General features: G+C 31.3%; 1 protein-coding gene and 2 pseudogenes across 1 annotated transcript; all 3 read left to right on the top strand.

The window, feature by feature from the left end:
* Nucleotides 1-13,517: 13,517 nt before the first annotated feature.
* Nucleotides 13,518-14,006, top strand: LOC149512978 (non-specific lipid-transfer protein 2 pseudogene; annotated as a pseudogene).
* Nucleotides 14,007-20,485: 6,479 nt separating this feature from the next.
* On the top strand, nucleotides 20,486-21,085 carry LOC149512977 (non-specific lipid-transfer protein 2-like). Its single transcript, XM_089750357.1, has one exon. It carries the CDS (start codon nucleotides 20,562-20,564, stop codon nucleotides 20,850-20,852), a length of 291 nt encoding a protein of 96 aa, XP_089606483.1. The 5' UTR covers nucleotides 20,486-20,561; the 3' UTR covers nucleotides 20,853-21,085.
* Nucleotides 21,086-23,304: 2,219 nt separating this feature from the next.
* Nucleotides 23,305-23,930, top strand: LOC111306313 (non-specific lipid-transfer protein 2 pseudogene; annotated as a pseudogene).
* The last annotated feature ends 722 nt before the right edge of the window (nucleotides 23,931-24,652 follow it).

Below are 24,652 nucleotides of genomic sequence, written 5' to 3'. Positions count from 1 at the left end.
CTGAAAAAGTTCCTCTCAGCAGAGGCTTAACAACTTTAAAATTTCATCTTAAAAAGCTCTCCTCTCAACAGAGGCTCAACAACTTTAAAATTTCATTTTCTCTCAAAACTGAGTTCTTTTCTTTTAGCATGTAAATTCTTTTCTTTTGAAATCTTTTATTCGATCAAGAAATGGAAAGTCTCCGTCCTTATTAAAACTGTTCATGGATGCATGTACTGAGTGCTCTAAATGCAATGCATGTAATGCAATCAAAATTATTCATTATAGTAAAAAAGTTCTCAAAATCTCTCACTTTTGTCTTCTTTTATCAGAATTTTTGTACGACCAATCTGTTCTTAACATCTGACCACAATATTTTAGATCTTCAAAAATCTACAACATCAATGTCCTGTCATATTTTTCTCATCCTTTTTAATTTACCTTTGTCAACTTTTAAAAAGTAATGCTAAGATCTTTCATGTTTGTTTTTCTTTTCATCATTTTAAGTCCAAGACCAATAAAATGCAATCACACATTTCTTCTATTCATATGGTGGACAAAAATGAGAATAAAGGAATGGATAGGTGTTATTTCCAAAAAAAAGAAAGCATATTTTATTAGACTGGTAACAAGTACATGGTAAAGTATTTGAGTTGAAACAAAGGTGCCCAAATGATGATCATAAGATAATCATGAACAAAATATTCTCAGATTTTTTTTCTAAAAGTAAATTAGATGACTTCCTTGATCTTTCAGAGTTCATCAAACTACACTTGCCCCTGTATTATGAAATGATGGTTCTTCTTCGCATTCAAGCTACCTTTTTTAGGTTTTCAACTTCGGATGAGTCATAATTTTTCATTTTTTTACTTTTTTTTCAAGCAAAGTATTTTTTCACAGTATCTAAATTTATCGGAGCAGGTAAATCACTTCCATCCATTTCTGCCAAAATCAATGCCCCACTATAAAAGGCCTTTTTCACCACATACGGGCCTTTTCAATTTGGCGTCCATTTTTTTCGATTATCATGTTGATTTGAAAGGACCTTTTTCAGCACTAAATCTCATTCTCTAAAGCAAAGGGGATAAATTTTCTTGTCATGTGCTCTCATCATCTTTTTTTGATATAATTGACCATGACAAAGTGCTGTAAGTCTTTTCTCCTCAATAAGGTTCAACTGCTCATAGCGATTTCGAACCCATTCTGCTTCCTCTAATTCTACCTCCATCAGGACTCTCTGCAAGGGAATTTTTACTTCGATCAGTAGCATCGCTTCCATTCCATATACCAAACAGAACGGAGTGACCCAGTAGATGTTCAGACTGATGTTCTATAAGCATGCAAAGTAAAGGGTAACTTTTCATACCAATCTTTATAAGTATCAGTCATTTTTTTTAAGATTCTTTTGATATTCTTATTTGCAGCTTCTACTGCCCCATTCATCTTTGGACGATATGGTGTCGAATTACGGTGACGAATCTTGAACTGAGTGCAAACTTCATTCATCATCTTACTATTCAAATTTTTGGCATTATCAGAAATAATTATCTCTGGAAGCCCATATCTATATATTATCTCATTTTTTATGAATTTACATACCACAGATCGGGTCACACTAGCGTATGATACAGTTTCTACCTATTTTGTGAAGTAATCAATCATCACAAAGATGAATCTATGTCCATTTGAAGCTTTTGGAGTGATAAGACCAATGACATCCATACCTCACATAGAGAATGGCCATGAAGGAGCCAAAACATGCAACGCTGTTGATGAGTGTGGATCTTGTCAGCATGGATCTGACATTTATGATATTTTTTGGCATAATCAATACAGTCACTCTTCATTGTCAACCAATAGTATTCAGCCCTCATAATTTATCTAGCCATCATATAACCATTTGCATGTGCCCTACAAACTCTATCATGCATCTCTTTAATAATCTTTTTCGCTTCAGCTGCATTCACACATCTTAAGAGTACTTCATCTCGACCCCTTTTATAGAGGACTTCTCCGTCAAGAAAGAAACTCATAGCCAACCTTTTGATAGTTCTTTTATCATTTTTTGTTACATGTTTTGGGTATTACTGGCTTTTAATGTATTGCATGATGTCATGATACCATAGTTTTCCATCAACTTTTTCTTCAACACCTAAACAATGTCCTGGTTCATCTTTCATGTCCAGCTTGATAGGTTGAATTTTGGTATTTGCATCTGTTTTAATCATTGCAGCTAGAGTAGCCAGTGCATCAGCAATTTGGTTTTCCTCTCTAGGCAAATGCTCGAATTGAACTTTTTCGAATTGTTTAACCAACTGAGAAATGTACTTATGGTACTGTATCAACTTAGAATCTTTTGTTTTCCATTCTCTTCATAACTGATAAATGATTAGAGCTGAATCTCCAAACACATCTAATACTTTAATTTTCTTTTCAATTGCTGCTTGTAGACCCATAACACAAGCCTCATATTCAGCCACATTATTTATGCAATTAAAATTTAACCTGGCTGTAATGGGATAATAGTGCCCATCAGGAGATATTAAAATTACCCTAATACCATGACCCAAAGCATTAGCAACTCCATCAAAATACATCCTCCAAGACTCTTCAACAGGTTCATTTTCTTCAATGGCCATCACATCTTCATCAAGGAACTCCAGGTTCATTGGTTCATAATTTTTGATAGCACGATCAGCAAGAAACTCGGCTACAGCACTTCTTTTTATAGCTTTTTGAGTCACATAAATGATATCATATTTTAAAAGCATAACTTGCCACCGCGCTATTCTTCCTGTCAATGAGGGTTTTTTGAAGATATACTTAATAGGATCCAGCTTTGCTATGAGCCAAGTAGTGTGATAAAGCATATATTGTCTAAGCCTTTGAGTTGTCCAGGCTAATGCACAACATATCTTCTCTAATGGTGAATACTTGGACTCATAATCAGAGAATTTTTTGCTCAAGTAGTATATTGCTCGTTCTTTTCTGTCAGTTTCATATCTTTGCCCTAGCACACATCTTATGGAATTTTCATGCACCGTTAAGTATAAGATCAAAGGTTTTTTCGGGATTGGAGGCACCAACACAGGTGGATTTAACAAGTATTCTTTGATCTTATCAAAAGCTTCTTGGCATTCATCATTCCATTCTCTTAGATCATATTTTCTAAGAAGCTTGAAAATAGGATCGCACTTATAGGTGAGTTGAGAGATGAAACGAGCAATATAGTTCAGTCTCTCAAGGAAACCTCGCACTTCTTTTGGGGTACGAAAAAGAGATAAGTTTTGGATGGCTTGTATCTTATTCGGGTCTAATTCGATTCCTCTTTCACTGACCACAAAGCCTAATAGTTTTCCTAACTTGACACCAAATGTACATCTAGCAGGACTCAACTTCAGTTGAAATCTTCTCAACCTATCAAACAGCTTTTTGAGATTGACTATATGATTTTCTCTTTCATGAGATTTTACAATCATATCATCCACATATACCTCTATTTCTTTATGCATCATGTCGTGGAAGAGAGTCACCATTACTTTTTTATAAGTGACACTAGCATTTTTTAACCCAAAAGGTATGACTTTGTAACAGAATGTTCCCCACATGGTCACAAATGTAATTTTTTCCATATCATCTCGAGCCATCTTGATCTGATTATAACTTGAGAAACCATCCATAAAGGAAAATGTGGAATGCCTAGCAGTATTATCCACTAGAATATCGATGTGAGGTAAAGAAAAGTTATCCTTGGAGCTTGCTCTATTCAAATCTCAATAATCGACACACATTCTCACTTTTCCATCCTTCTTAGGAACTGGCACTATATTGGCTATTGGCTACCCATTCAGGATATTTTGCCACTTTCAAAAATCTAGCATCGAATTGTTTCTTCATTTTTTCTTTAATTTTCAGCAGTATCTTTGGTTTCATGCACATTAGCTTTTGCTGTATCGGCTTACATCCTGGTTTTAAAGGTAACTTGTGCTCTACAATATCAGTGCTAAGTTATGACATATCCTGGTAAGTCCACGCGAACACATCTACATATTGTCAGAGCAGTTCTTCTAGATTCTGTCTTTCACCTGGCAAAAGAGATGTACCAACTTTAACTTCTTTTTTGTTCTCACCATCTCCTAAATTTACTGATTCAATAATTTTTTGGTAGGGTTCAATTGGCTTATCTTCATGTTTCATTAATTTTAACAAATCAATAGGCAGTGTATAGTTATCTGAATCTTTCTCATTATCAAGTTCATCAACATGAATTAAGTTTTCAAAATCAAATCCAAGATTATTGTCATGATTATCTTCATGTTCATTGTTTGAGACCCTGCAAAGGGTAAGATGAAGAGAATATTGGCACACAAAAATAGAATGGTAAGAAAATGTAGAAAAAAAAGAATGAAAGGTAAAATGAAGATAAAAATAGTAGAAGAAATGTGAATGCATCTTCTAAGTCTTTTATTAAAACGACAAACATAAACACACCATAAAAGATCTCTTAATACTTGTAAAAAGTAATTAGGGATTTAAAGTTCATAGTACATTACTTTTCCAAAGTTTTAAAAATGATAGGCAGTTTTGTAACTTTCCAATTATCCAGCTCAAAATTTGAAGGACAAGGGTACACGAACAGCTTTTCACTTCGACTCTTCTTTTTTTCATCATCCACCATTTGAATGGCCAGCTCTAAAAATTTTTTCACGAATCCTGCATTTGAGGCTCTTGATAAATTTGGATAAATGTATCCTCCTGAGTGAAAAGAATCATAGAGGTATGGAATGACTATGGGCTTTGACTCTGGCTCATATCTCTTAAGATTAGCTATCCTCTTATCTCTTTTCTCATTCACCATTCTTGTTCTGTCTCCTCTCGTTGGCTTATATCCCAAGCCAAATCTGTCTTTTTTTTCATATATGATCGATGGCTCTATGATTCCTTGCAAGTTCTTCCCAAGTCTGACTTTAGGTCACCATCCCATCTTGGTAAACTATTTGACTACCATTTTAGTCATCGTAGACAAGTGTGGTGAATACAATTTAGATCCTTCAGCTATATATGTTACATTGGCAATCTTGAAAGATCTATAAGAGCATTCTAGAGCTTCATCTGTCGATTTCACATAAGGAGTATTTATCAGTTGATTACCAATAAATCATCTTCTCCTGCCACACATGTTAGTTTCCCTTCAATAATGAATTTAACTTTTTGATGTAATGAAGATGGGACAGCACCTACCATATGGATCCATGGTTTACCCAATAAATAACTGTATAAATGAGAGATGTCCATAACTTGAAATTTCACGTTGAAAGTGTATGGGCCAATCTACAATGGCACTTCTATATCTTTTAGCACCTCTCTTCTGGTTTCATCAAAGGCTCTCACTATCATATGACTAGATTTCATGTAAGATCCATCAACAGAGAGTTTTGTCAGAATAGTCACAGGCATAACATTGATGGATGAGCCATTATTAATCAAAACCTTAGCCATTATATGACTTTTACATTTCACAGTAATGTGAAGAGCTTTGGTACTTTCTCTACCTTCAGGAGGAATCTCTTCATCATTGAAAGAGATATAATTTGAAATCGTTAGATTACCAACAAGCTGTTCCACATATTCAACAGAAGCATTGTGAGACACATATGCTTAATTTAGCATCTTCAGTAAAACATTACGGTGTGACTCTGAACTGAGCAATAATGACATAACGAAATTCTAGCTAGCATCTTGTTAAGCTGTTCTACCACGCTATACTCGCTATGTTTTATTAACTTTAGAAATTCACCTGTTTCACTATCAGATATTGGCTTTTGACATTTTTTTTCTGAAGTTGTGTCAAGATCACTCTGACTTTTATTTTCTTCACTTACCTTGGCTTTCTCCTTTTTAGCTTTTTCTAAAGCTTTTGGGGTATAGCACCTACCACTTCGAGTTATGCCTCATGCACCCGTTATATTGATAGTATCTGAGTCGACTACGACATCATAATCATACTTCTAAGGTATTTTTTTTATCATTTTGATATGAAAAGGGCCAGGAACTTTAATTGTCACCACAGGTCGGGAGATAAGCTTTTCTAGCTTCGATGTTGGCTTCTCATCATAATAGATAGTTACCGATCTACGCATAAATTTATTCTTTGAATCAATGATAGACATTTGAGCTTTCACCAACTCTTCTCTTTTTTGGTAAAACTCTATTCGACCCTCATCCATCAATTTTTGCACCTCTTGACGAAATTGGTGACAATTTTTGATAGAATGCCCCAGAACACCTCCGTGATAATTGTAGCTTTCAGTTGAGCTAATTACTTTAGAGCAATTTTAAGGTTCTATTGGCTTCAACATGTCAACTTTGACCAAAACTTCGAACACCCTAACCATCGGAGTCTTAACTTCATTTATTTTCTCCTTCACGTGGCTTTTTTACCCATCAATTAAGGCATTTATAATGGTCTAGTATGATTTGGTAAAGGATTCCCATTGACATTTGAAGTCCCTTGTTGGTTGGTATCAAAATTTAATACTCCTTCATTGATTAATCCTTGCACTTTATGCTTCAAAGCAGTATAATTTTCAGTGGAATGACTTGGATTCCCATAATGATAATCACAATGTGCATTGGGGTTATACCACTTGAGAAATGGAGGTTTCAAGGGTTCAACGATAACAGGAACAAGTAGATGTTTATCAACAAGTCGAGGATATAAATCTGTGTATGTCATGAAAATGGGATCAAAAGTGATTTTTTCTTGGGTATTTCTTGGGGCTCTCAAACCATTATTACGACTAGGTCTCCATCCTAGTCTAATAGGTGCAACAGGACGATTGTAAGTGGGTGTCTGAAAGGATGGCTGAAAATGGGGTGGATAAGCTGGTTGTTGTAATGACTGGTATAGCTGATATGAATGAGGGATGGATGTAACATGGTTTACAGAGGGGTAATAGGTTTGGTAGACTGGTACAGAGTAGGGTGTAAAACTTCTGAACTGTTACCCTACATAATTTACTGTTTGGGCTTCATTTTCTTTCTTTTTGAGAGCTCTACCTTTTCTTGCTCCACTTGTCTCTCTTACATCGAGCTTACCATTCTTTATGGTATTTTCAATGATCTCACCTGATATCACCATATCTGTAAAAGTTCTTGGTTGCATTGCCTATCAATCTCTCATAATATGGTGCTATCAAGGTGTTCACAAATAAAACAGTTATTTTTTTCTTAGTGAGAGATGGTTGAACTTGTGCAGCCACGTTTCTCCATCTTTGTGCATACTTCTTAAAATTTTTAGTTACTTTCTTTTCCATACTTTGAAGAGATAGACGATCTGGAATCATATCCGTGACATGTCGATATTGTGTAAGGAATACCTTTGTAAGCTCTTGCCAAGAATGAATACGAGTCCTATCTAATTGAACATACCATCTAGCTGCAGAACCCGTAAGATTATCTTGAAATATATACATTAACAACTTCTCATCTCAAGCATATGCTGTCATCTTTCAACAATACATGGTGATGTGGGTCATTGGGCAGTTTGTGCCATCATATTTTTCAAATTCAAGGACCTTGAATTTAGGGGAAATTACCACATTGAGAACTAAACAAAGGTCAGTCGTATCTGTGAAGCCATAAAAATTTATTCCCTTTATAGCCCTAAGCCTTTCTTCCAATAACTTTATCTTTTCTCGAGAACTGATATCTTTTACTTTTTCAGGTGTCTGTATCCCTAGCTTTTTTCTTGGGATCATTCAAATCAGGAACTAAGATTGGCTTAGATGGTTTTTCCATCACAATGGGATTAACAAAATTTTGAAATTATCCTGGAGCAAATGTGGACATCATTCCTGGATAAGGATTAGGATATCCACCGGGAGTAGGAATTGGTACTCTAGTTCCTTGTGAAGGTTGGTTCAGTCATGGCTCAAACCCTGGAGGATAGACAGGATCTACCATATCTGGCGATTACTCTTGAAAGCTCAGATTTTCTTTCACTACTTTTTCCTTATCAAGTTTCTTGAGCATATCCATTATTATGCTAAGATCCCCTCTTAGTTCTTCTTGAGCTTTTTCAATTCTCTCAAATCGGCTGGCCTGTTTTTACTCCATGATTCTTGTCTGTATCTTGGTATTGTATGAATGACGAGTAGGTTGGGCCAAAATTTTTAGTGGGTGAGCTATTCTTGAACCTTTATTACCACAAAGTTTTTATTTTGAAAAAGAAGAAAGAAAGAAAAAATTAGAATGCTATGTGTTGAAAATTTTATTTTTTTATTTATTTTATGAAAAATGATGTATATGATGCATGAATGCAAGTGGGAGATATTTACTTTTGGATGAATTTTAACATTAAAAATTTTTATTGATCCCATACAACTTTTATAGGATTTACCATCCTGGAGTTATATCTATAAAAGCATTTGACTTGCTCATAATGGTCTTTCACCTCATCTAAAAAGTTTACTAGGCGCTGTCCATATTCTCTTATGGGATTGACTTCTCTTCTTAATGCTTTTACCTTTTCAACCATCTCTCATGCTTTCTTCACTGCCTTGCAAACTTGATTAGTCAAGTGCTCTATGTACTATTGCCTCTCTAAGCTTTTTACCTTTTATCTCATGTGGGCATCCCTTTCTGAATCACATGTGAAGATCCAATCTTTTTCCCTTCTATGCCACTCATCTATCATTACTGAAATATGACTCTTGTGGCCTTGTAGTTGTATTTTTAACACTTGGATCACCTGGTGAAGTGATTCTTTTTCATTCAATACTTCGAAGTGCTTTCTTCTCTCTTTTACGAGCATGACTTTCAACCAAACATGTATTTCATTATACGACTCACATGGCACACTGACTGAGGATGAGCAAATTTGTAGTTCTATGGGATCCATGAAAACTTCTTAGAAGAAATATGTCTTAGAGCAAATATCTCGATGCAAAATTATATGATATGATTAATGCAAAAAGAAAAAAAAAAAAAACAAAATTGAGTTAGTGTAAGGATGTGGTTTAAGAAAAAAACATTTTTTATTTTTTTTTGTTTTGTTTTTGTGTTTTGAGATTTTTTTGTTTGTTTTGTTTTGTTTCGTATTATACACAACTTTTATTCTTGGGTATTTTCTACAAGAAGGTGGACGGGGCTCTACATAAGGTTGGTTTCTTAGGCTTATTATATGTTGGGTTTGGATTGACAGGGTCTAAAGGTTCCCAAATTGTTCCTCACTATCGTCCATGTTGGACTAGTAAGGCAACCTGATCCTCACCCATCACAGGCTACAAACGAAAAATGGTTCAATTCGAGTGGAAGTATTTCGCTTGCCATTACGGAGGTTATCACTTCATGAGAGCATAGGTACTTTACTTCCTCCTATAAAGGATAGAGCCCGGGTATAGAGCTCATGTATGAGATGCATCGTGCCATTGTGTGCAAATATATCCTAATTTATTGAGAGCAATATATACAAAAAAAATAAAACATAAGAGGCATAGTAAAAGAAATGTGTGTGAATTTTTTTGCTTTTTATTTTTAATTTGTTTTGTTTTTTTAACCTTTTTTACTGAAAATGAAAAATAAAAATTTAAGAAATTGATTAAAACTGTTTAAATCAAAATTTGAGGATAACAAGTAGTTAATTTTAGCCTGACTCTCAAAAATAAAAGGTATCTCCAGTGGAGTCGCCAAGCTGTCGTAACGGTTTTGTGTCCGTCCGATGAATTTGAAAATAAAATAAAAAATAACGGAGTCGTCATCAATCTTTTTTCGCTAGGTGTGATTGGCCACCTATTAAAACATATCTTTTTAATAAAATCTTAAAATTAATTAAAATTTATTAAAAAGATAATTTTACGGTCTGTGAAACAGTTTGAGTTCGGGAGTCGGTTACGCGTGGGGAAGGATTAGCACCCCCACAATGCCCGTTAAAAATGGTATCAATTAACAACGTGTTATCCTTTGATTTTGATTAAAAATAGTCTTATTTTCAGTATTCGAAAAATAATTTCCTTGATTTTTTATTTATTAAAAAAAAATTATTCTCGAGAAAAATAAATCAAAACCTTTTTATTGAAATAATTCTTAAAATGTTTCAGTACGTTGGTAACATTAAAAGAACTGTTTCTCACATAGAGATTTCTTAAAGCATCTCTACTCGGAATACTTTTAGAATCTCATCTTTGGAGGCTCGAATTTATTTTTCATAAGAAAATGTCATGTTAAAAAAAATTTATTCTCGAAAAAAAAATAAATTAAAACCTTTTTATTGAAATAATTCTTAAAATGTTCCAGTACGTTGGTAACATTAAAAGAATTCTTTCTCACCTAAAGATTTCTTAAAGCATCTCTACTCGAAATACTTTTAGAATCTAATCTTTGGGAGGTCTAAATTTACTTTTCGTAAAAAATTATGTCATGTATGCAATGCAAATAATAACATGTTGATGCACACATCTTTTTCAAAAATTTTATTAATTGTTTTATTAATTTTTTTAATTAAAATTAAAATTTTGAAGAAAAAGAAATTTAATTATATTGAAGATTTTCTATAAATATTCCAATACGCTGGTAATATTTTACAAAAAATCTTCTCACCTAGAGATTTCTTAAAGCATCTCTATTCGGAATACTTTTAGAATCCCATTATTGGATTAAATTTCTTTCCTTCCTATTTTTATTACATATATTTTTAATATATTAATCAATTTTTATTTATTATTATAAAAAAAGAAATTTTTATTTAAAAAAATTGAAGAAAAATGAAATTTTTATCATATTGAAGATTTTCTATAAATATTCCAATACACTGGTACAAAAAATCTTCTCACCTAGAGATTTCGTAGGCATCACTACTCGGAATACCTTTGAATCTCATCGTCGGATAAAAATTTTATTTTCCTACATTTTTATTAGTTTATTATTATTATTAAATTTATTTTTATATTATTGTTTTTAAAGTTTATTTTAAAAATTAACATAATTACATAAAAAAAATTAACCACAATTTCATCATTTAATCTAACAAATATAATTATTTTAATATGCATAAATATTAATAAAATAATATATAAAAAAATTAAAAAAAAAATTTTACTTGAATCGGATCGATCAACGGTCCGGTCAACGTACGGTTCGGTTTGACGGTTTGGTCCGATAGTTCGGCTCGGTCTGGCAACGGTTCAAGCGCGGTCCGGTTCGGTTTGGGCGGTCTGTTCCGATTTAGATGAATCGGTCAGAGGCTGATGGAAAAGCGGGTCGTCGGGTCGAGTGCGCAGACCCCGGATCGGATCGCGGGTTGACGCGCGGATCCTCTTTGGTCTAAACGGTGTCGTTTTGGTTCTGATGGTTTATATAAAAGTTAAAAAAAAAATTTCATTCATTTCATTCAGTTTTTGCAAAAAAAATTCCTCTTTTTTTTTTACTTCTTCAGCCAACCTGGGGCTGGTGGCCATCCGTCACGACAGCTACTGCAGTCCTTGCCGGCTGCGAGCTCCGGCCGTCGTCGACGCTGTCGAAAAATTCCAAAAATCTCTCACAAACTCCTCTCGACCCCTTGAACACAGATCCGACCTCTTTTTCACCAAAAAAAGTCCCAAAATCCTTAGATCTACTGGGAAAGTTTCGGTGAAACTATATATTTTTGTGTTCTGACTCTTGTTTTTTGAAACTGACTCCTTTTTTTTTCTTCTTCGTGCAGGAAGCTTGACATTGGGTTCCTCCCAACGGGAAGGACTGTGTATATTTTTTTTGTATGTTTTTCAATTTTTTTTGCAGCGTCTCTCCCTTTCTCCTTCTCTTCTTTTTTTTTTTTTTTGCTAGGAGCTCTATTTATAGAGCTCCGTGTGTTTGGGGGGAAGGGCATGGGGCTCGGCACTGGTGTAAGCACGAGCCTCATGCCTCTTTTATTAGTTTTGGCTATATCTGGTAGTTTGTCAATTGGAGGATTAATCTGAGGGGTGGAGGGTAGAGTCTGGTGATTAGAAGGATGGGGTGTAGGGTCTGGTGATCAGAAGGATGGGGTGGTGGCAGTGGTGCCGGGGATGGTACCACTGCCATCCTTCATTTTTTTTGTTCTGTTTTGTTTTTTTTATTTCATATTTTTTTTGTATTTTATATTTTTTATTGTATTTCATATTTTATACATATTTTATATTTCTTCTGGACAAATTGATGTCCACATGAAAGAAAAGTGAGAAAACAAACTAGGAAAGGTGTTAAAGTTTCACACTTATTCACAAATAGAAGTCATTCTAAATCAAAAAGAAAAGAAGAGAGAAAATAGGAAAGGTGTGAGTATATGTTGTATATTTAAAAAATTGTCTATAATATTAAGATTTTTTACTTTTTATCTTAATTTATAAAAGGTTATAATAGTAAACTAATATAATTTTTATGTTCTTTCCTTTCATTTTTCATTAATTCTACCAAACAATGGATACAAATAAAATACATTTATTTTTATTTTTTTTATGTTTCCAATGAAGCACAATACATATCAATGGAAAGGAAAAAAATGTTTTTCATCTTTCTACTTTTCTTCTCTTCCAATTTTTATCTTTCTATTTTCTATCTGGCCTTGAAGTTTTTACAATCTTTACCTAACTTTCAATAACAAAGAAAGGAATTTGAAGGAAAAATCAACGGGTGAACTAATATTGATTAAAGATAATACTAATTTAACAAGAAGAAGAAGAAAAAAGAAAAGAAAAGTAGGTCAATGATAAAAAGAAAAAAAAAAAGAAAAATCTTTTGGGCTAAAGTCCAAATTTATCCCAATATTTTTATGTAAAAATTAAGATGATGGAACAAAATTACCTTAAAAGAGTATGCAATAATAAACCTACACATTTAATTTGGGTCAAATATTTAAAGTTAACGGATAACAAAAACACTATGTGGTAAGAAAGCAAAGAAAGATTCTAAAGATATTTCACAAAATTTTCATCTATAGTTATTTTAAAATTGAATCAAAATTAAGATAAAGTATTACATAAGTTATTCCTACTATGATAAATTATTACATAGGTTACTCCTACCAAGTCAGCGATATGCTTAACCAATAATATTACTCCATGTCAACATTTGTTTTTCCACTTAGTTTTTTTTTAAAGTGAAAATATTTCACTTATAATTATTTTATTATAATTTTACAATTATCTAATTATAACAAATAAAAAATTATATAAGAATTCACTATTCATAAATGTAAGTTTTATATAAAGTTTTGATGAAAATCACTTAATTTGAAAAATTAATTAATTAATTATATTATATTATAATAATCATAAATGGTATGCTTCAATTGGAAGTACAGCAGAGCTATACCAAAATTTTTCTACATTAAATGTAAGCGTTAAATCCAATTGTGCAAAGGTGGTATTTGCAGATCTACCTTCTTCAATTCCCCAAAGGACCTTTTAGACCACCAAAAGACTTGACTCATTGACTCGTGAGTCATGAAAGTTTGACACCGTCAATCATGGGCTAAAGAAACAACAATAATTACCATCCCAACTCCTATAAATTGTGTCGCAGCTCATGCCCAAAATGCACCAAATACAATTCGACTTTATTATATTTTTTTCACAAGTTTTAGTATTTTGTGTAGGAAAAATATGAAGAGGTTTTCCTTTGTTTCCTTCTGCGCAGCGGCGCTGGTGCTACTGCTATTTTCAGGTGAAACTCGCACGGTGGAAGCAGTGACATGTGACCCCTCGCAGCTCAGCCCCTGCTTGGCGGCGATCACGTCTTCAAAGCCTCCATCAGCCACTTGTTGCAGCAAGCTGAAGGAGCAGCAGCCATGCTTTTGTGGGTACCTTAAGAACCCAACTATTAAACAGTTTGTCGACAATCCCGACTCCAAAAGGGTTGCTAGCACTTGTGGAGTTGCGTATCCTAAATGTTAAAAGTTTGGTTGATTAAGTATCTATTGGCAGCATAGGATTTTCTTGCTGTCAAGTACTGATCTGAATAAATGAATACTGATGTGATGGGATGAAATAAAATTAAGATAATTATATATATATATATATATATATATATATATATATTCTACTTGTTTAAGGATGAAGAAAGTGGTACATGTGCTGTGATGAATTATGATTGATGTTTCTTGTGGAAAAATGGCTCATCTTTTCTTATTTTTTTTTTCATCTTTGATTTGAGATGAAATCTCAAACAACAACAATTTCTCATGATTTAAGGATTTTTTTTAGTACAAATGATAGAAGGATAAAAATTAAACAACGTTTTAGTTAAGGTTAAGGGGAAGATTAAGGTAATTTAAGGTTCGATAATTCGTTAATCATACTTATATACATTTTCATACATACAACAAAAATCATAATTTAAAAATAAAAAAAGATTTAAGACGGAAGTGAGCAACTTGACTAAAACAGTAGGTTGGATCAACCATCATCTAGTCAAAGGCTAGAAACAAAAATCTAATAAACTAAAAACTAAAACTAAGGCCAATTGCTACAGTCCAATTTAAGGACTACTTTGCATTATTTAACATTCCAATTTACGGTATACATTACGTAAGCTTTGCATTAAAATATATAATTGATGATTCCTATTGTGTATATATATATTGGAAAATGTTCTTTTTTTTTTAATTATTTAACTTTATATTTAGATATGTTGAAAGTGTTGCATACGACAGTTCAAAATCTTCATACTTTTCAATAATTTCATTGTATCCTACGAAATTTCTCCATTAAATTTAGTTTACAAAGGAAACAAAGGGAAATCATTATTAATTTCTTTTAGGGTGTACTTGGTATAATGAAAGAGTAAAAGGATGAATAGAGGGACTGGAAATGTAGAAAGAAAATGAATTTGAATGTGGTTTGTGTGAAAGAAAAGTGAGAAAAAATAACAGGAAAGATGTCAATTTTTCACATATTCACAAATACAAATAATTCTAAATCAAAAAAAAAGAAAGAAGAGAGAAAATGAGAAAAATGTGAGAATGTGTTGTACATTTAAAAGATTGTCTATAATATTTAGATTTTTTATTTTTTTATCTTAATTTATAAAAGGTTATAATAGTAAAATAATATAATTTTTATATTTTTACTTTTCATTTTTCATTAATTCTACCAAGCAATGGATAGAAAGAAAATACATTTTTTTTTTATTTTTTATTTTTCCAATCAAGCACAATACACACCAATGGGAAGAAAAAAATGTTTTTCACTTTTCTACTTTTCCTCTCTCCCAATTTTTACCTTTTCATTTTGTATGTGGCCTCGATGTATTTACAATCTTAACCTAATTTTCAATAATAAAGAAGGAAGCTTTAAGGAAAAAGCAAAGGGTTATCTAATACTGATTAAAGATAATACTAATTTAAAAAGGAAAAAAAAAAGAAAAGCAGGTCAATGATAAGAAAGAAAGCAGGTCAATTATAAAAAGCAAAAAAAAAAAAAAACACTTTGCGCTATATTCCAAATTTATCCCAATATTTTTATGTAAAAGTTAGGATGATAGAACAAAATTATTACTTAAAAATATGCAATAATTAACCTGCACTGATACCACAAACAGTATTTAATAAGGAAGCAAAGAAAGATTCTAAAGATATTTCACAAAAATTTCATCCTTGATTATTTTAAAATTGAATCAAAATTAAGATAAATTATTATATAAATCCTTCCTACAAAGTCAGCTGTATGCTTATCCAATAATATTACTCCATGTCAACATTTGTTCTTCCACATCAGACTATAAAGAAAAAGACTATTTCTAACACTTTTAACATAGAAACCTCAAACAAGAAAAAGACCCAAAACCAATTTTTTAACTAAACAATCAATCAAATTTTTTTAGCCATTAGGTAACCATAGTTTTACTACGTAGTAAATATTAAAAAAAAATTAACGGTATCGATCCTCATTTCAAGAAATTATTTTTTTAGCCATTAGGTAACCATAGTTTTACTATGTAGTAAATATTAAAAAAAAAAAAATTAAAGGTATCGATCCACATTTAAAATTAAGATCACAATCAACATTTTTACTGCTGAAGGTCAAAATTGATTCATTTTATCTTGTGGTAAACTCTGAAGGTTAAAATGATAAAAACAAACCAATTAGTGAAATTTTCTGCCATTTTTTCTCTTTCTCTTTGCAATATATCATTTCGGAAAGTTCAGCTTTTAAACAGTAGGGTTTCGTCTAGAGGCAAAGTCAAGGACGAATGAGCAATTTTAGGACATTTACACGTGCATTAATTTTCATTTCCCTGATCGGCAACTATAACATTAGAATCAATATTATCAGGTTCATAAAGGTCCAATTCATTGAATAATAGTCCACTCTTCCATTATTAGGAAACTTAGCATAATCTGAACTGAGATAAAGTTATTTGACCTAGGGAATTAAATACTTATGTTTCACATGATATTTTCTTTTCATCTTTTGCAAAAGTAGGAGACCAAGTTTCCTGCCTTGAACAAGAAATTCTGGGCACTTGTGTTGTTATACTCAAAGACCTGGGACCAACAGAATACTTGTTCTGTTAATAATAAGTGATTTGAGAATTGTAAGTATATTGTTGGCGATATTTACTCAAAACTAAAAAGATTTGATAAAAAATTTGTTTGAAATTTTTTAATAAATTAATTACATATTACTTGAATGACAAAAAAAAAAAAATTTGTAAATAAATATAGTAATGGATCGAATCAAGGAAGATTTTTGCTTGCTTCAACTCCAACTCGACTCTTAAAGAATTCTACGTGATTTGACCCGATATATATTTGTATAATCCAATTCAGACTTGCATTCAATTTGAAATTAATTTAATGATTTTAATTTATTATATACATAAAAAATTATTTTTAAAATAAATTATATATTAATTATATATATGTATAATATTTTTATTAAATTAATATTGTAGACACTTAATTTGATTCAGGTTCAGATTAATTGGGCTTGGTCCAAATAAGACAAAATGACTCATTTTATTTTTAGTTTTATTATCTTTATTTTTTTATTATTTATATATATATTTTATGTCTAATAATATATATATATTTTATTAGTTATCCATTAATATTATTTTTTATTATTTATTTATTAATGCATATTTTTTATACTTATCTATTATTATTATTTTTATTTATCTATCAATATTTTTTTATATTTATCGATTAATGTATATATTATTATTATTATTATTATTATTATTATTATTTTGGTTGGTTTATCCGATCTAAATTCTATTTTGATAGATATAATTTTTGGTTCTAGAAGGAGGTTCTGCTATGAATAAGGGGATTGAAAGAGTTTAGATTGGATTCAAAGAATGAATCCTAATCCCAGAAGGAATTGAGATTGATCAGAAACTCTTTTGATCAATCTCTATAAATAGGTGCCGGAACATACACGAAAAGGAGACACAGAGAAAACAGAAGCTAAAAAGGTTCTGGTGCATTAGATATAGCTTTAGGAATATGTGGGATTTTTTTTAGAATTTTTGAAGTTTTTTTTTTGAAAAATTTTTGAAAATTTTTCAAAATCTGACGAAATTTTTCGGCGAACCTTGAATTTTTCGACGAATTTTCTAGCCAACTTTGAAGTTTTTACCATTATTTTCCAGAATCTGATGGAAATTCAACCGGATTCTAGGTTGTGTTCTTTGGGTAGAGAGAATGAGGAGAAAGCAGAAGGGAAGAGAGAGAAGGGAGAAGGCGCATCTAAAGAAAAAACTCATTCTTTGCCTTTTATACCTGCGCAAAACAATGTCGTTTTAGTGTTAGTACGTTACCAGGATCTGCGTGTTTTTGTTTGGGCTGACCCAACCACCAGATTGTGACCCGATTCATTAACTCATGTGCTAACCAATCCCTAGAGCTGAGCTGAGCCGAGTCGACGTCTCCGAGCCGCGTCTTCGATTCGTCTTTTTTGTCTTGAGCCGAGCTATTTCCCAGTCGAGCCAAGCTGTTCCAAAGGTTTTTTTTTTCTTTCTTATTTATTAGTATTATTATTTATTGGTTATATTAGAATTATTTAGTATTTCTTATTTTATTTTATTTTATTTTATTTTTTGATTTTCTTTAAACAAAATTCCAAAAAAAAAATATTTTTGAGGAAAAGTTGAAAGTATCAATTTTCATTGAAAATAAGTTTTCTAAAAAAATATTTTTGGGAAAAAGTTTAAAATATCAGTTTTCCTTTAAAAATAAGTTTTCTAAAAAATATTTTTGAGAAAAAGTTAAAAGTATCAATTTTTTTCGAAATTAAAGTTTCAGAAAAATATTTTAGAAAAAAGTTAAAAGTATCAATTTTTCTTGTACAAAAACATGAATTTTTGAAGAGAAAAAGATTTATATCTAAAGCTGAATTATTTTTTGTCATTTTATTTCTTTTCTTTTTTTTTTGAATTTTCTTTAATATTAAATAATCTGACAATAGAGCCTCAGCAAGTGAAATAGTAGTCTCATTGCATACTCTTGAGGTGAGAGAATTTTTTCAATTTTTTGCTAAAAGTATTAAAGTCAATTGAGAATAATTTTCAATAATTAATTACTTGGTAAATTTTTAAGGCTTATTGGATAACACAAAATTAAGTTGGTACCATCTTTCGATGGGTGTTGTAAGGGTGCTATAACCTTTCTCACACGTAATCGTACTCTCGAACCTTATTCTGATTAGTAGACCTGAACCTATTCTTTTAGGGACCCTTAGGTTTAGGTGTTTCTTAAAAGGATAAATTTTTTAGGTGGTCAATCGCACCTAGATAAAAAAGATTGGTGGTGACTCTTTAAGTCAATGTCTAGCGACAGATCCCCGGATCTAGACGTTATGACAGTTTGGCTGCTTCATTGGGGAATGAAGCCGAGAGTTAGGCCAGCAAATAAATTTGTGTTATCCAAAATCCTAATAAAATTGAACCTTTTTGTATAGATTTGTTTTATTATTCACTCATTTACTTTATTAATTATGTCATTCATATGTATATGCATAACATGAGCTTTATACCTGAGCTCTGTCCCTCTAGGATGGAGTAAAGTACCTAATGCTTTCGTGACGTTTAATGCCTCCGTAGTGGCTAACGAAATACTCCCACTCAAATTGAATCTTTTTCGCTTGTAGCCTATAATAGGTGAGGATTATGGTGCCTTACTAGTCTGTGAAGGACAATGATGTAAGGAGCAATTTGGGAACCTTTAGACTTTAACCTCAAACCACATATAGTGAACACTAAGAGTGCCTAACCTATAGATAGAGCCATCACCCTTCCCTTTTAGAATTGACTAAAAGTATAGGATTCTTTCCTCTTATTCTATGTGATGTTTTAATTTACTTAGTTATTTATTTATTCTTTTTTTTGCGCGTACTAACCTTTTCTCTCATTCTTTTGCATTGGTTCATGCTCATATCATAAAGTTGCATAAAGAACATTTGCTTAAAAGACGGTCTTCAACAAAAGTTTTTCATGGACTCCACAGAACGATTAGTGTGCTCTTCATTTGTATAAGCTCCTTGTGAGCTACCTAATGAAGTAAAAATCCAGTCAGAAAAGATGCAACTAAAGATGAGGGATTATTTACCAATCGACTATGATTTTACACTGTCTCAAAAAATATCTATCCTCTTCAAATAAAATAATCTAGAAGAATTAGTTGATATATGGAAGAAGATGAGCCCAATTAGACAAGAGAAGTTTTTCCTTGATCGTTATTGTGTATCAATTCTAAATATTATATTAACTCTACATGTAGACTGTAGGCAATTGTTGAAAAATCAAAGTCTAGGAAAAAGAAAACAAAGTCCTTTTATCTTAAAAATGTAGAAACAAGACATTCTAGCAAGATAAGAAAAGTTGTTATTCATTTCACTTATTTCTTTCATTTCTGTGTTGTTATTATATGAACTATTCCAATCAACCATCTAGGTCAATGTTGAGAGTTTAAGAAGAGGAAAAAGTCAAGGAAAATCATGGCCATACCAAAAAAGGATGAGGTTATACAACAATTTGGACATCGGAATATCTGTATTTAATATAATTATTTTTTTGTTTATCTTGTTAGATATTCTCTAAGAAGATTGTGATAATTTTACTAGTTCCTTAAGCTTAGTTTTTTTTTTATAATTATTTTATTAATTTTACAATTATGTAATTATAATAAATACAAAATTGTATAAGAATTCACCATTCATACATGTAAGTTTGATATAAAATTTTGATGAAAATCACTTAATTTTAAAAATTAATTAATTATATTATATTATATTACAAAAATCATAAATGGTATGCTTCAATTGGAAGTACAGCGGGGCTATAACAAAATTTTTCTACATTAAATGTAAGCATAAAATCCCGTCGTGCAATGGTGGGATGTGCAAATCTACCTTCTTCAATTCCCCCAAGGACCCGCATTTTTCAAGTTTAGGCCAGCAAAAGACTTGACTTATTGACACCGTCAATCATGGGCTAAAGAAACAACAATAATAACAATCCCAAGTCCTATAAAATGTGTCGCAGCTCATACCCAAAAATGCACCAAATACAAATCAACTTTATTATTTTTTGTCACAAGTGTTAGCATTTTGTGTGTGAAAAATATGAATAGGTTTTCCTTTGTTTCCTTCTGTGCAGTGGCGCTGGTAGTGCTCCTATTTTCAGGTGAAACTCGCACGGCGGAAGCAGTGACATGTGAGGCCTCGCAGCTCAGCCCCTGCTTGGCAGCGATCACGTCTTCAAAGCCTCCATCAGCCACTTGTTGCAGCAAGCTGAAGGAGCAGCAGCCATGCTTTTGTGGGTACCTTAAGAACCCAACTCTTAAACAGTTTGTCGACAATCCCAACTCCAAAAGGGTTGCTAGCACTTGTGGAGTTGCATATCCTAAATGTTAAAAAGTTTGCTTGATTAAAATATCTATTGGCAGCATAGGATTTTCTTGCTGTCAAGAACTGATCTGAATATATAAATGAATAATGATGAGATGTGATGAGATAAAATTAAGGTAATTATATATTTTACTTGTTTAAGGTGGAAGAAAGCAGTGACTTTTAGTATTTCCATGTGCTCTGATGAATTATATTTAATGTTTCTTGTGGAAGCTCGCTCATCTTTTCTTATTTTTTTTTTCTTTGTTTTCCTTTTCATCTTTGATTTGAGATGAAATCTCAAACAATAACAATTTGTCATGATTCAAGGACATTTTTTTAGAACAAATGATGCAAGAATAAAAAACTAAACCACGTTTTAATTAAGGTTAAGTAGAAGATTAAGGAAATTTAAGGTTCTAATATCTCATTAATCATACTTATATACTTTTTTATGCATACAAGAGAGATCATAATTTAAGGATAAAAAAAAGTTTGGAGGCAGATATGAGCAACTTGATGAAAACATTACATTGGATCAACTATCATCTAGTCAATGACGAGAGATAAAAAGCTAATCAACTAAAGCTAAGGCTAATTGCTACATCCAATTTAAGGACTGCTTTGCATTATTTAACATTCCAATTTAGGGCATACATTATGTATGATTTGCATTTAAATATATAATTAATGATTTCTATTTTATATATATATTGCAAAATTTTCTTCTTTTTTTTATTATTTAACTTTATATGTAGGCATGTTGAAAGTGTTGCATGTGACAGTTCAAAATCTCCATACTTTCAATAATTTCATTGATCTTATGAAAATTCTCCTTTAAATTTAGTATACAAAGGAAACAAAGAGAAATCATTATTAATTTCTTTTAGGGTGTGCTTGGTATAATGGAAAAGTAAAAGGATGAATAGAGGAAATGGAAATGTAGAAAGAAAAGAAATTTTGAATGTTTTTTTGTTTGAAAGAAAAGTGAGAAAAAAAATAGGAAACATGTCAAATTTTCACACTTATTGACAAATACAAATCACTCTAAATCAAAAAGAAAAAAAGAGAGAAAATGGGAAAGGTGTGAGTATATTTAAAAGTAAAAGGATGAATAGAGGGAATGGAAATATAGAAAGAAAATGAATTGTGAATGTGGTTTGTATGAAAGAAAAGTGAGAAAACAAAATAGGAAAGGTGTTAAAATTTCACACTTATTCACAAATAGAAATCATTCTAAATCAAAAAAAAGAAGAAGAGAGAAAATAGGAAAGGTGTGAGTATATGTTGTATATTTAAAAGATTGCCTATAATATTAAGATTTTTTACTTTTTATCTTAATTTATAAAAGATTATAATAGTAAACTAATATAATTTTTATGTTCTTTCCTTTTATTTTTCATTAATTCTACCAAACAATGGATACAAATAAAATACATTTTTTTTTATTTTTCCAATGAAGCACAATACATATCAATGGAAAGGGAAAAAAATGTTTTTCATCTTTCTACTTTTCTTCTCTTCCAATTTTTATCTTTCTATTTTCCATCTGGCCTTGAAGCTTTTACAATCTTAACCTAACTTTCAATAACAAAGAAGGGAATTTGAAGGAAAAATCAACGGGTGAACTAATATTGATTAAAGATAATACTAATTTAATAAGAAGAAGAAGAAGAAGAAAAAGAAAAGTAGGTCAATGATAAAAAGCAAAAAAAAAGAAAAATCTTTTGGGCTAAAGTCCAAATTTATCCCAATATTTTTATGTAAAAGTTAAGATAATGGAACAAAATTACTTAAAAAGAATATGCAATAATAAACCTACACATTTAATTTGGGTCAAATATTTAAAGTTAACAGATAACAAAAACACTATCTGGTAAGAAAGCAAAGAAAGATTCTAAAGATATTTCACAAAATTTTCATCTACAGTTATTTTAAAATTGAATCAAAATTAAGATAAAGTATTACATAAGTTATTCCTACTATGATAAATTATTACATAGGTTACTCCTACCAAGTCAGCTATATGCTTACCAATAATATTACTCCATGTCAACATTTGTTTTTCCACTTAGTTTTTTTTTTAAAGTGAAAATATTTCACTTATAATTATTTTATTATAATTTTACAATTATCTAATTATAACAAATAAAAATTATAAAAGAAATTCACTATTCATAAATGTAAGTTTTATATAAAGTTTTGATGAAAATCACTTAATTTGAAAAATTAATTAATTAATTATATTATATTATAATAATCATAAATGGTATGCTTCAATTGGAAGTAGAGCAGAGCTATACCAAAATTTTTCTACATTAAATGTAAGCGTAAAATCCAATTGTGCAAAGGTGGTATTTGCAGATCTACCTTCAAAGTCTTCAATTCCCCAGAGGACCTTTTAGACCACCAAAAGACTTGACTCATTGACTCGTGAGTCATGAAAGTTTGACACCGTCAATCATGGGCTAAAGAAACAACAATAATTACCATCCCAACTCCTATAAATTGTGTCGCAGCTCATGCCCAAAATGCACCAAATACAATTCGACTTTATTATATTTTTTTCACAAGTTTTAGTATTTTGTGTAGGAAAAATATGAAGAGGTTTTCCTTTGTTTCCTTCTGCGCAGCGGCGCTGGTGCTACTGCTATTTTCAGGTGAAACTCGCACGGCGGAAGCAGTGACATGTGACCCCTCGCAGCTCAGCCCCTGCTTGGCGGCGATCACGTCTTCAAAGCCTCCATCAGCCACTTGTTGCAGCAAGCTTAAGGAGCAGCAGCCATGCTTTTGTGGGTACCTTAAGAACCCAACTATTAAACAGTTTGTCGACAATCCCGACTCCAAAAGGGTTGCTAGCACTTGTGGAGTTGCGTATCCTAAATGTTAAAAGTTTGGTTGATTAAGTATCTATTGGCAGCATAGGATTTTCTTGCTGTCAAGTACTGATCTGAATAAATGAATAATGATGTGATGTGATGAGATAAAATTAAGATAATTATATATATATCCTACTTGTTTAAGGATGAAGAAAGTGGTACATGTGCTGTGATGAATTATGATTGATGTTTCTTGTGGAAAAATGGCTCATCTTTTCTTATTTTTATTTTTTTTTTTTTTTTCATCTTTGATTTGAGATGAAATCTCAAACAACAACAATTTGTCATGATTTAAGGATTTTATTTTTAGTACAAATGATAGAAGGATAAAAATTAAACAACGTTTTAGTTAAGGTTAAGGGGAAGATTAAGGTAATTTAAGGTTCGATAATTCGTTAATCATACTTATATACATTTTCATACATACAACAAAAATCATAATTTAAAAATGAAAAAAGATTTAAGACGGAAGTGAGCAACTTGATGAAAACAGTAGGTTGGATCAACCATCATCTAGTCAAAGGCTAGAGACAAAAATCTAATAAAGTAAAACTAAGGCCAATTGCTACAGTGCAATTTAAGGATACTTTGCATTATTTAACATTCAAATTTACGGTATACATTACGTAAGCTTTGCATTAAAATATATAACTAATGATTCCTGTTGTATATATATATTTTTTGGAAAATTTCTTTTTTTTTTAATTATTTAACTTTATATTTAGATATGTTGAAAGTGTTGCATACTCACAGCTCAAAATCTCCATACTTTTCAATAATTTCATTGTATCTTACGAAATTTCTCCATTAAATTTAGTTTACAAACGAAACAAAGGGAAATCATTATTAATTTCTACTTTTCCCCTCTCCCAATTTTTATCTTTTCATTTTTTATCTGGCCTTGATGTATTTACAATCTTAACCTAATTTTTTTTGTACAAAAGCAAT

Source organism: Durio zibethinus, chromosome 21, assembly GCF_047325235.1.
Source record: "Durio zibethinus cultivar Kanyao isolate XHJ-2024 chromosome 21, ASM4732523v1, whole genome shotgun sequence".
NCBI classification, from domain to species: domain Eukaryota; kingdom Viridiplantae; phylum Streptophyta; class Magnoliopsida; order Malvales; family Malvaceae; genus Durio; species Durio zibethinus.
The sequence above is the reverse complement of the archived record's forward strand: the minus strand, read 5'-3'. Positions and strand labels throughout refer to the sequence as shown.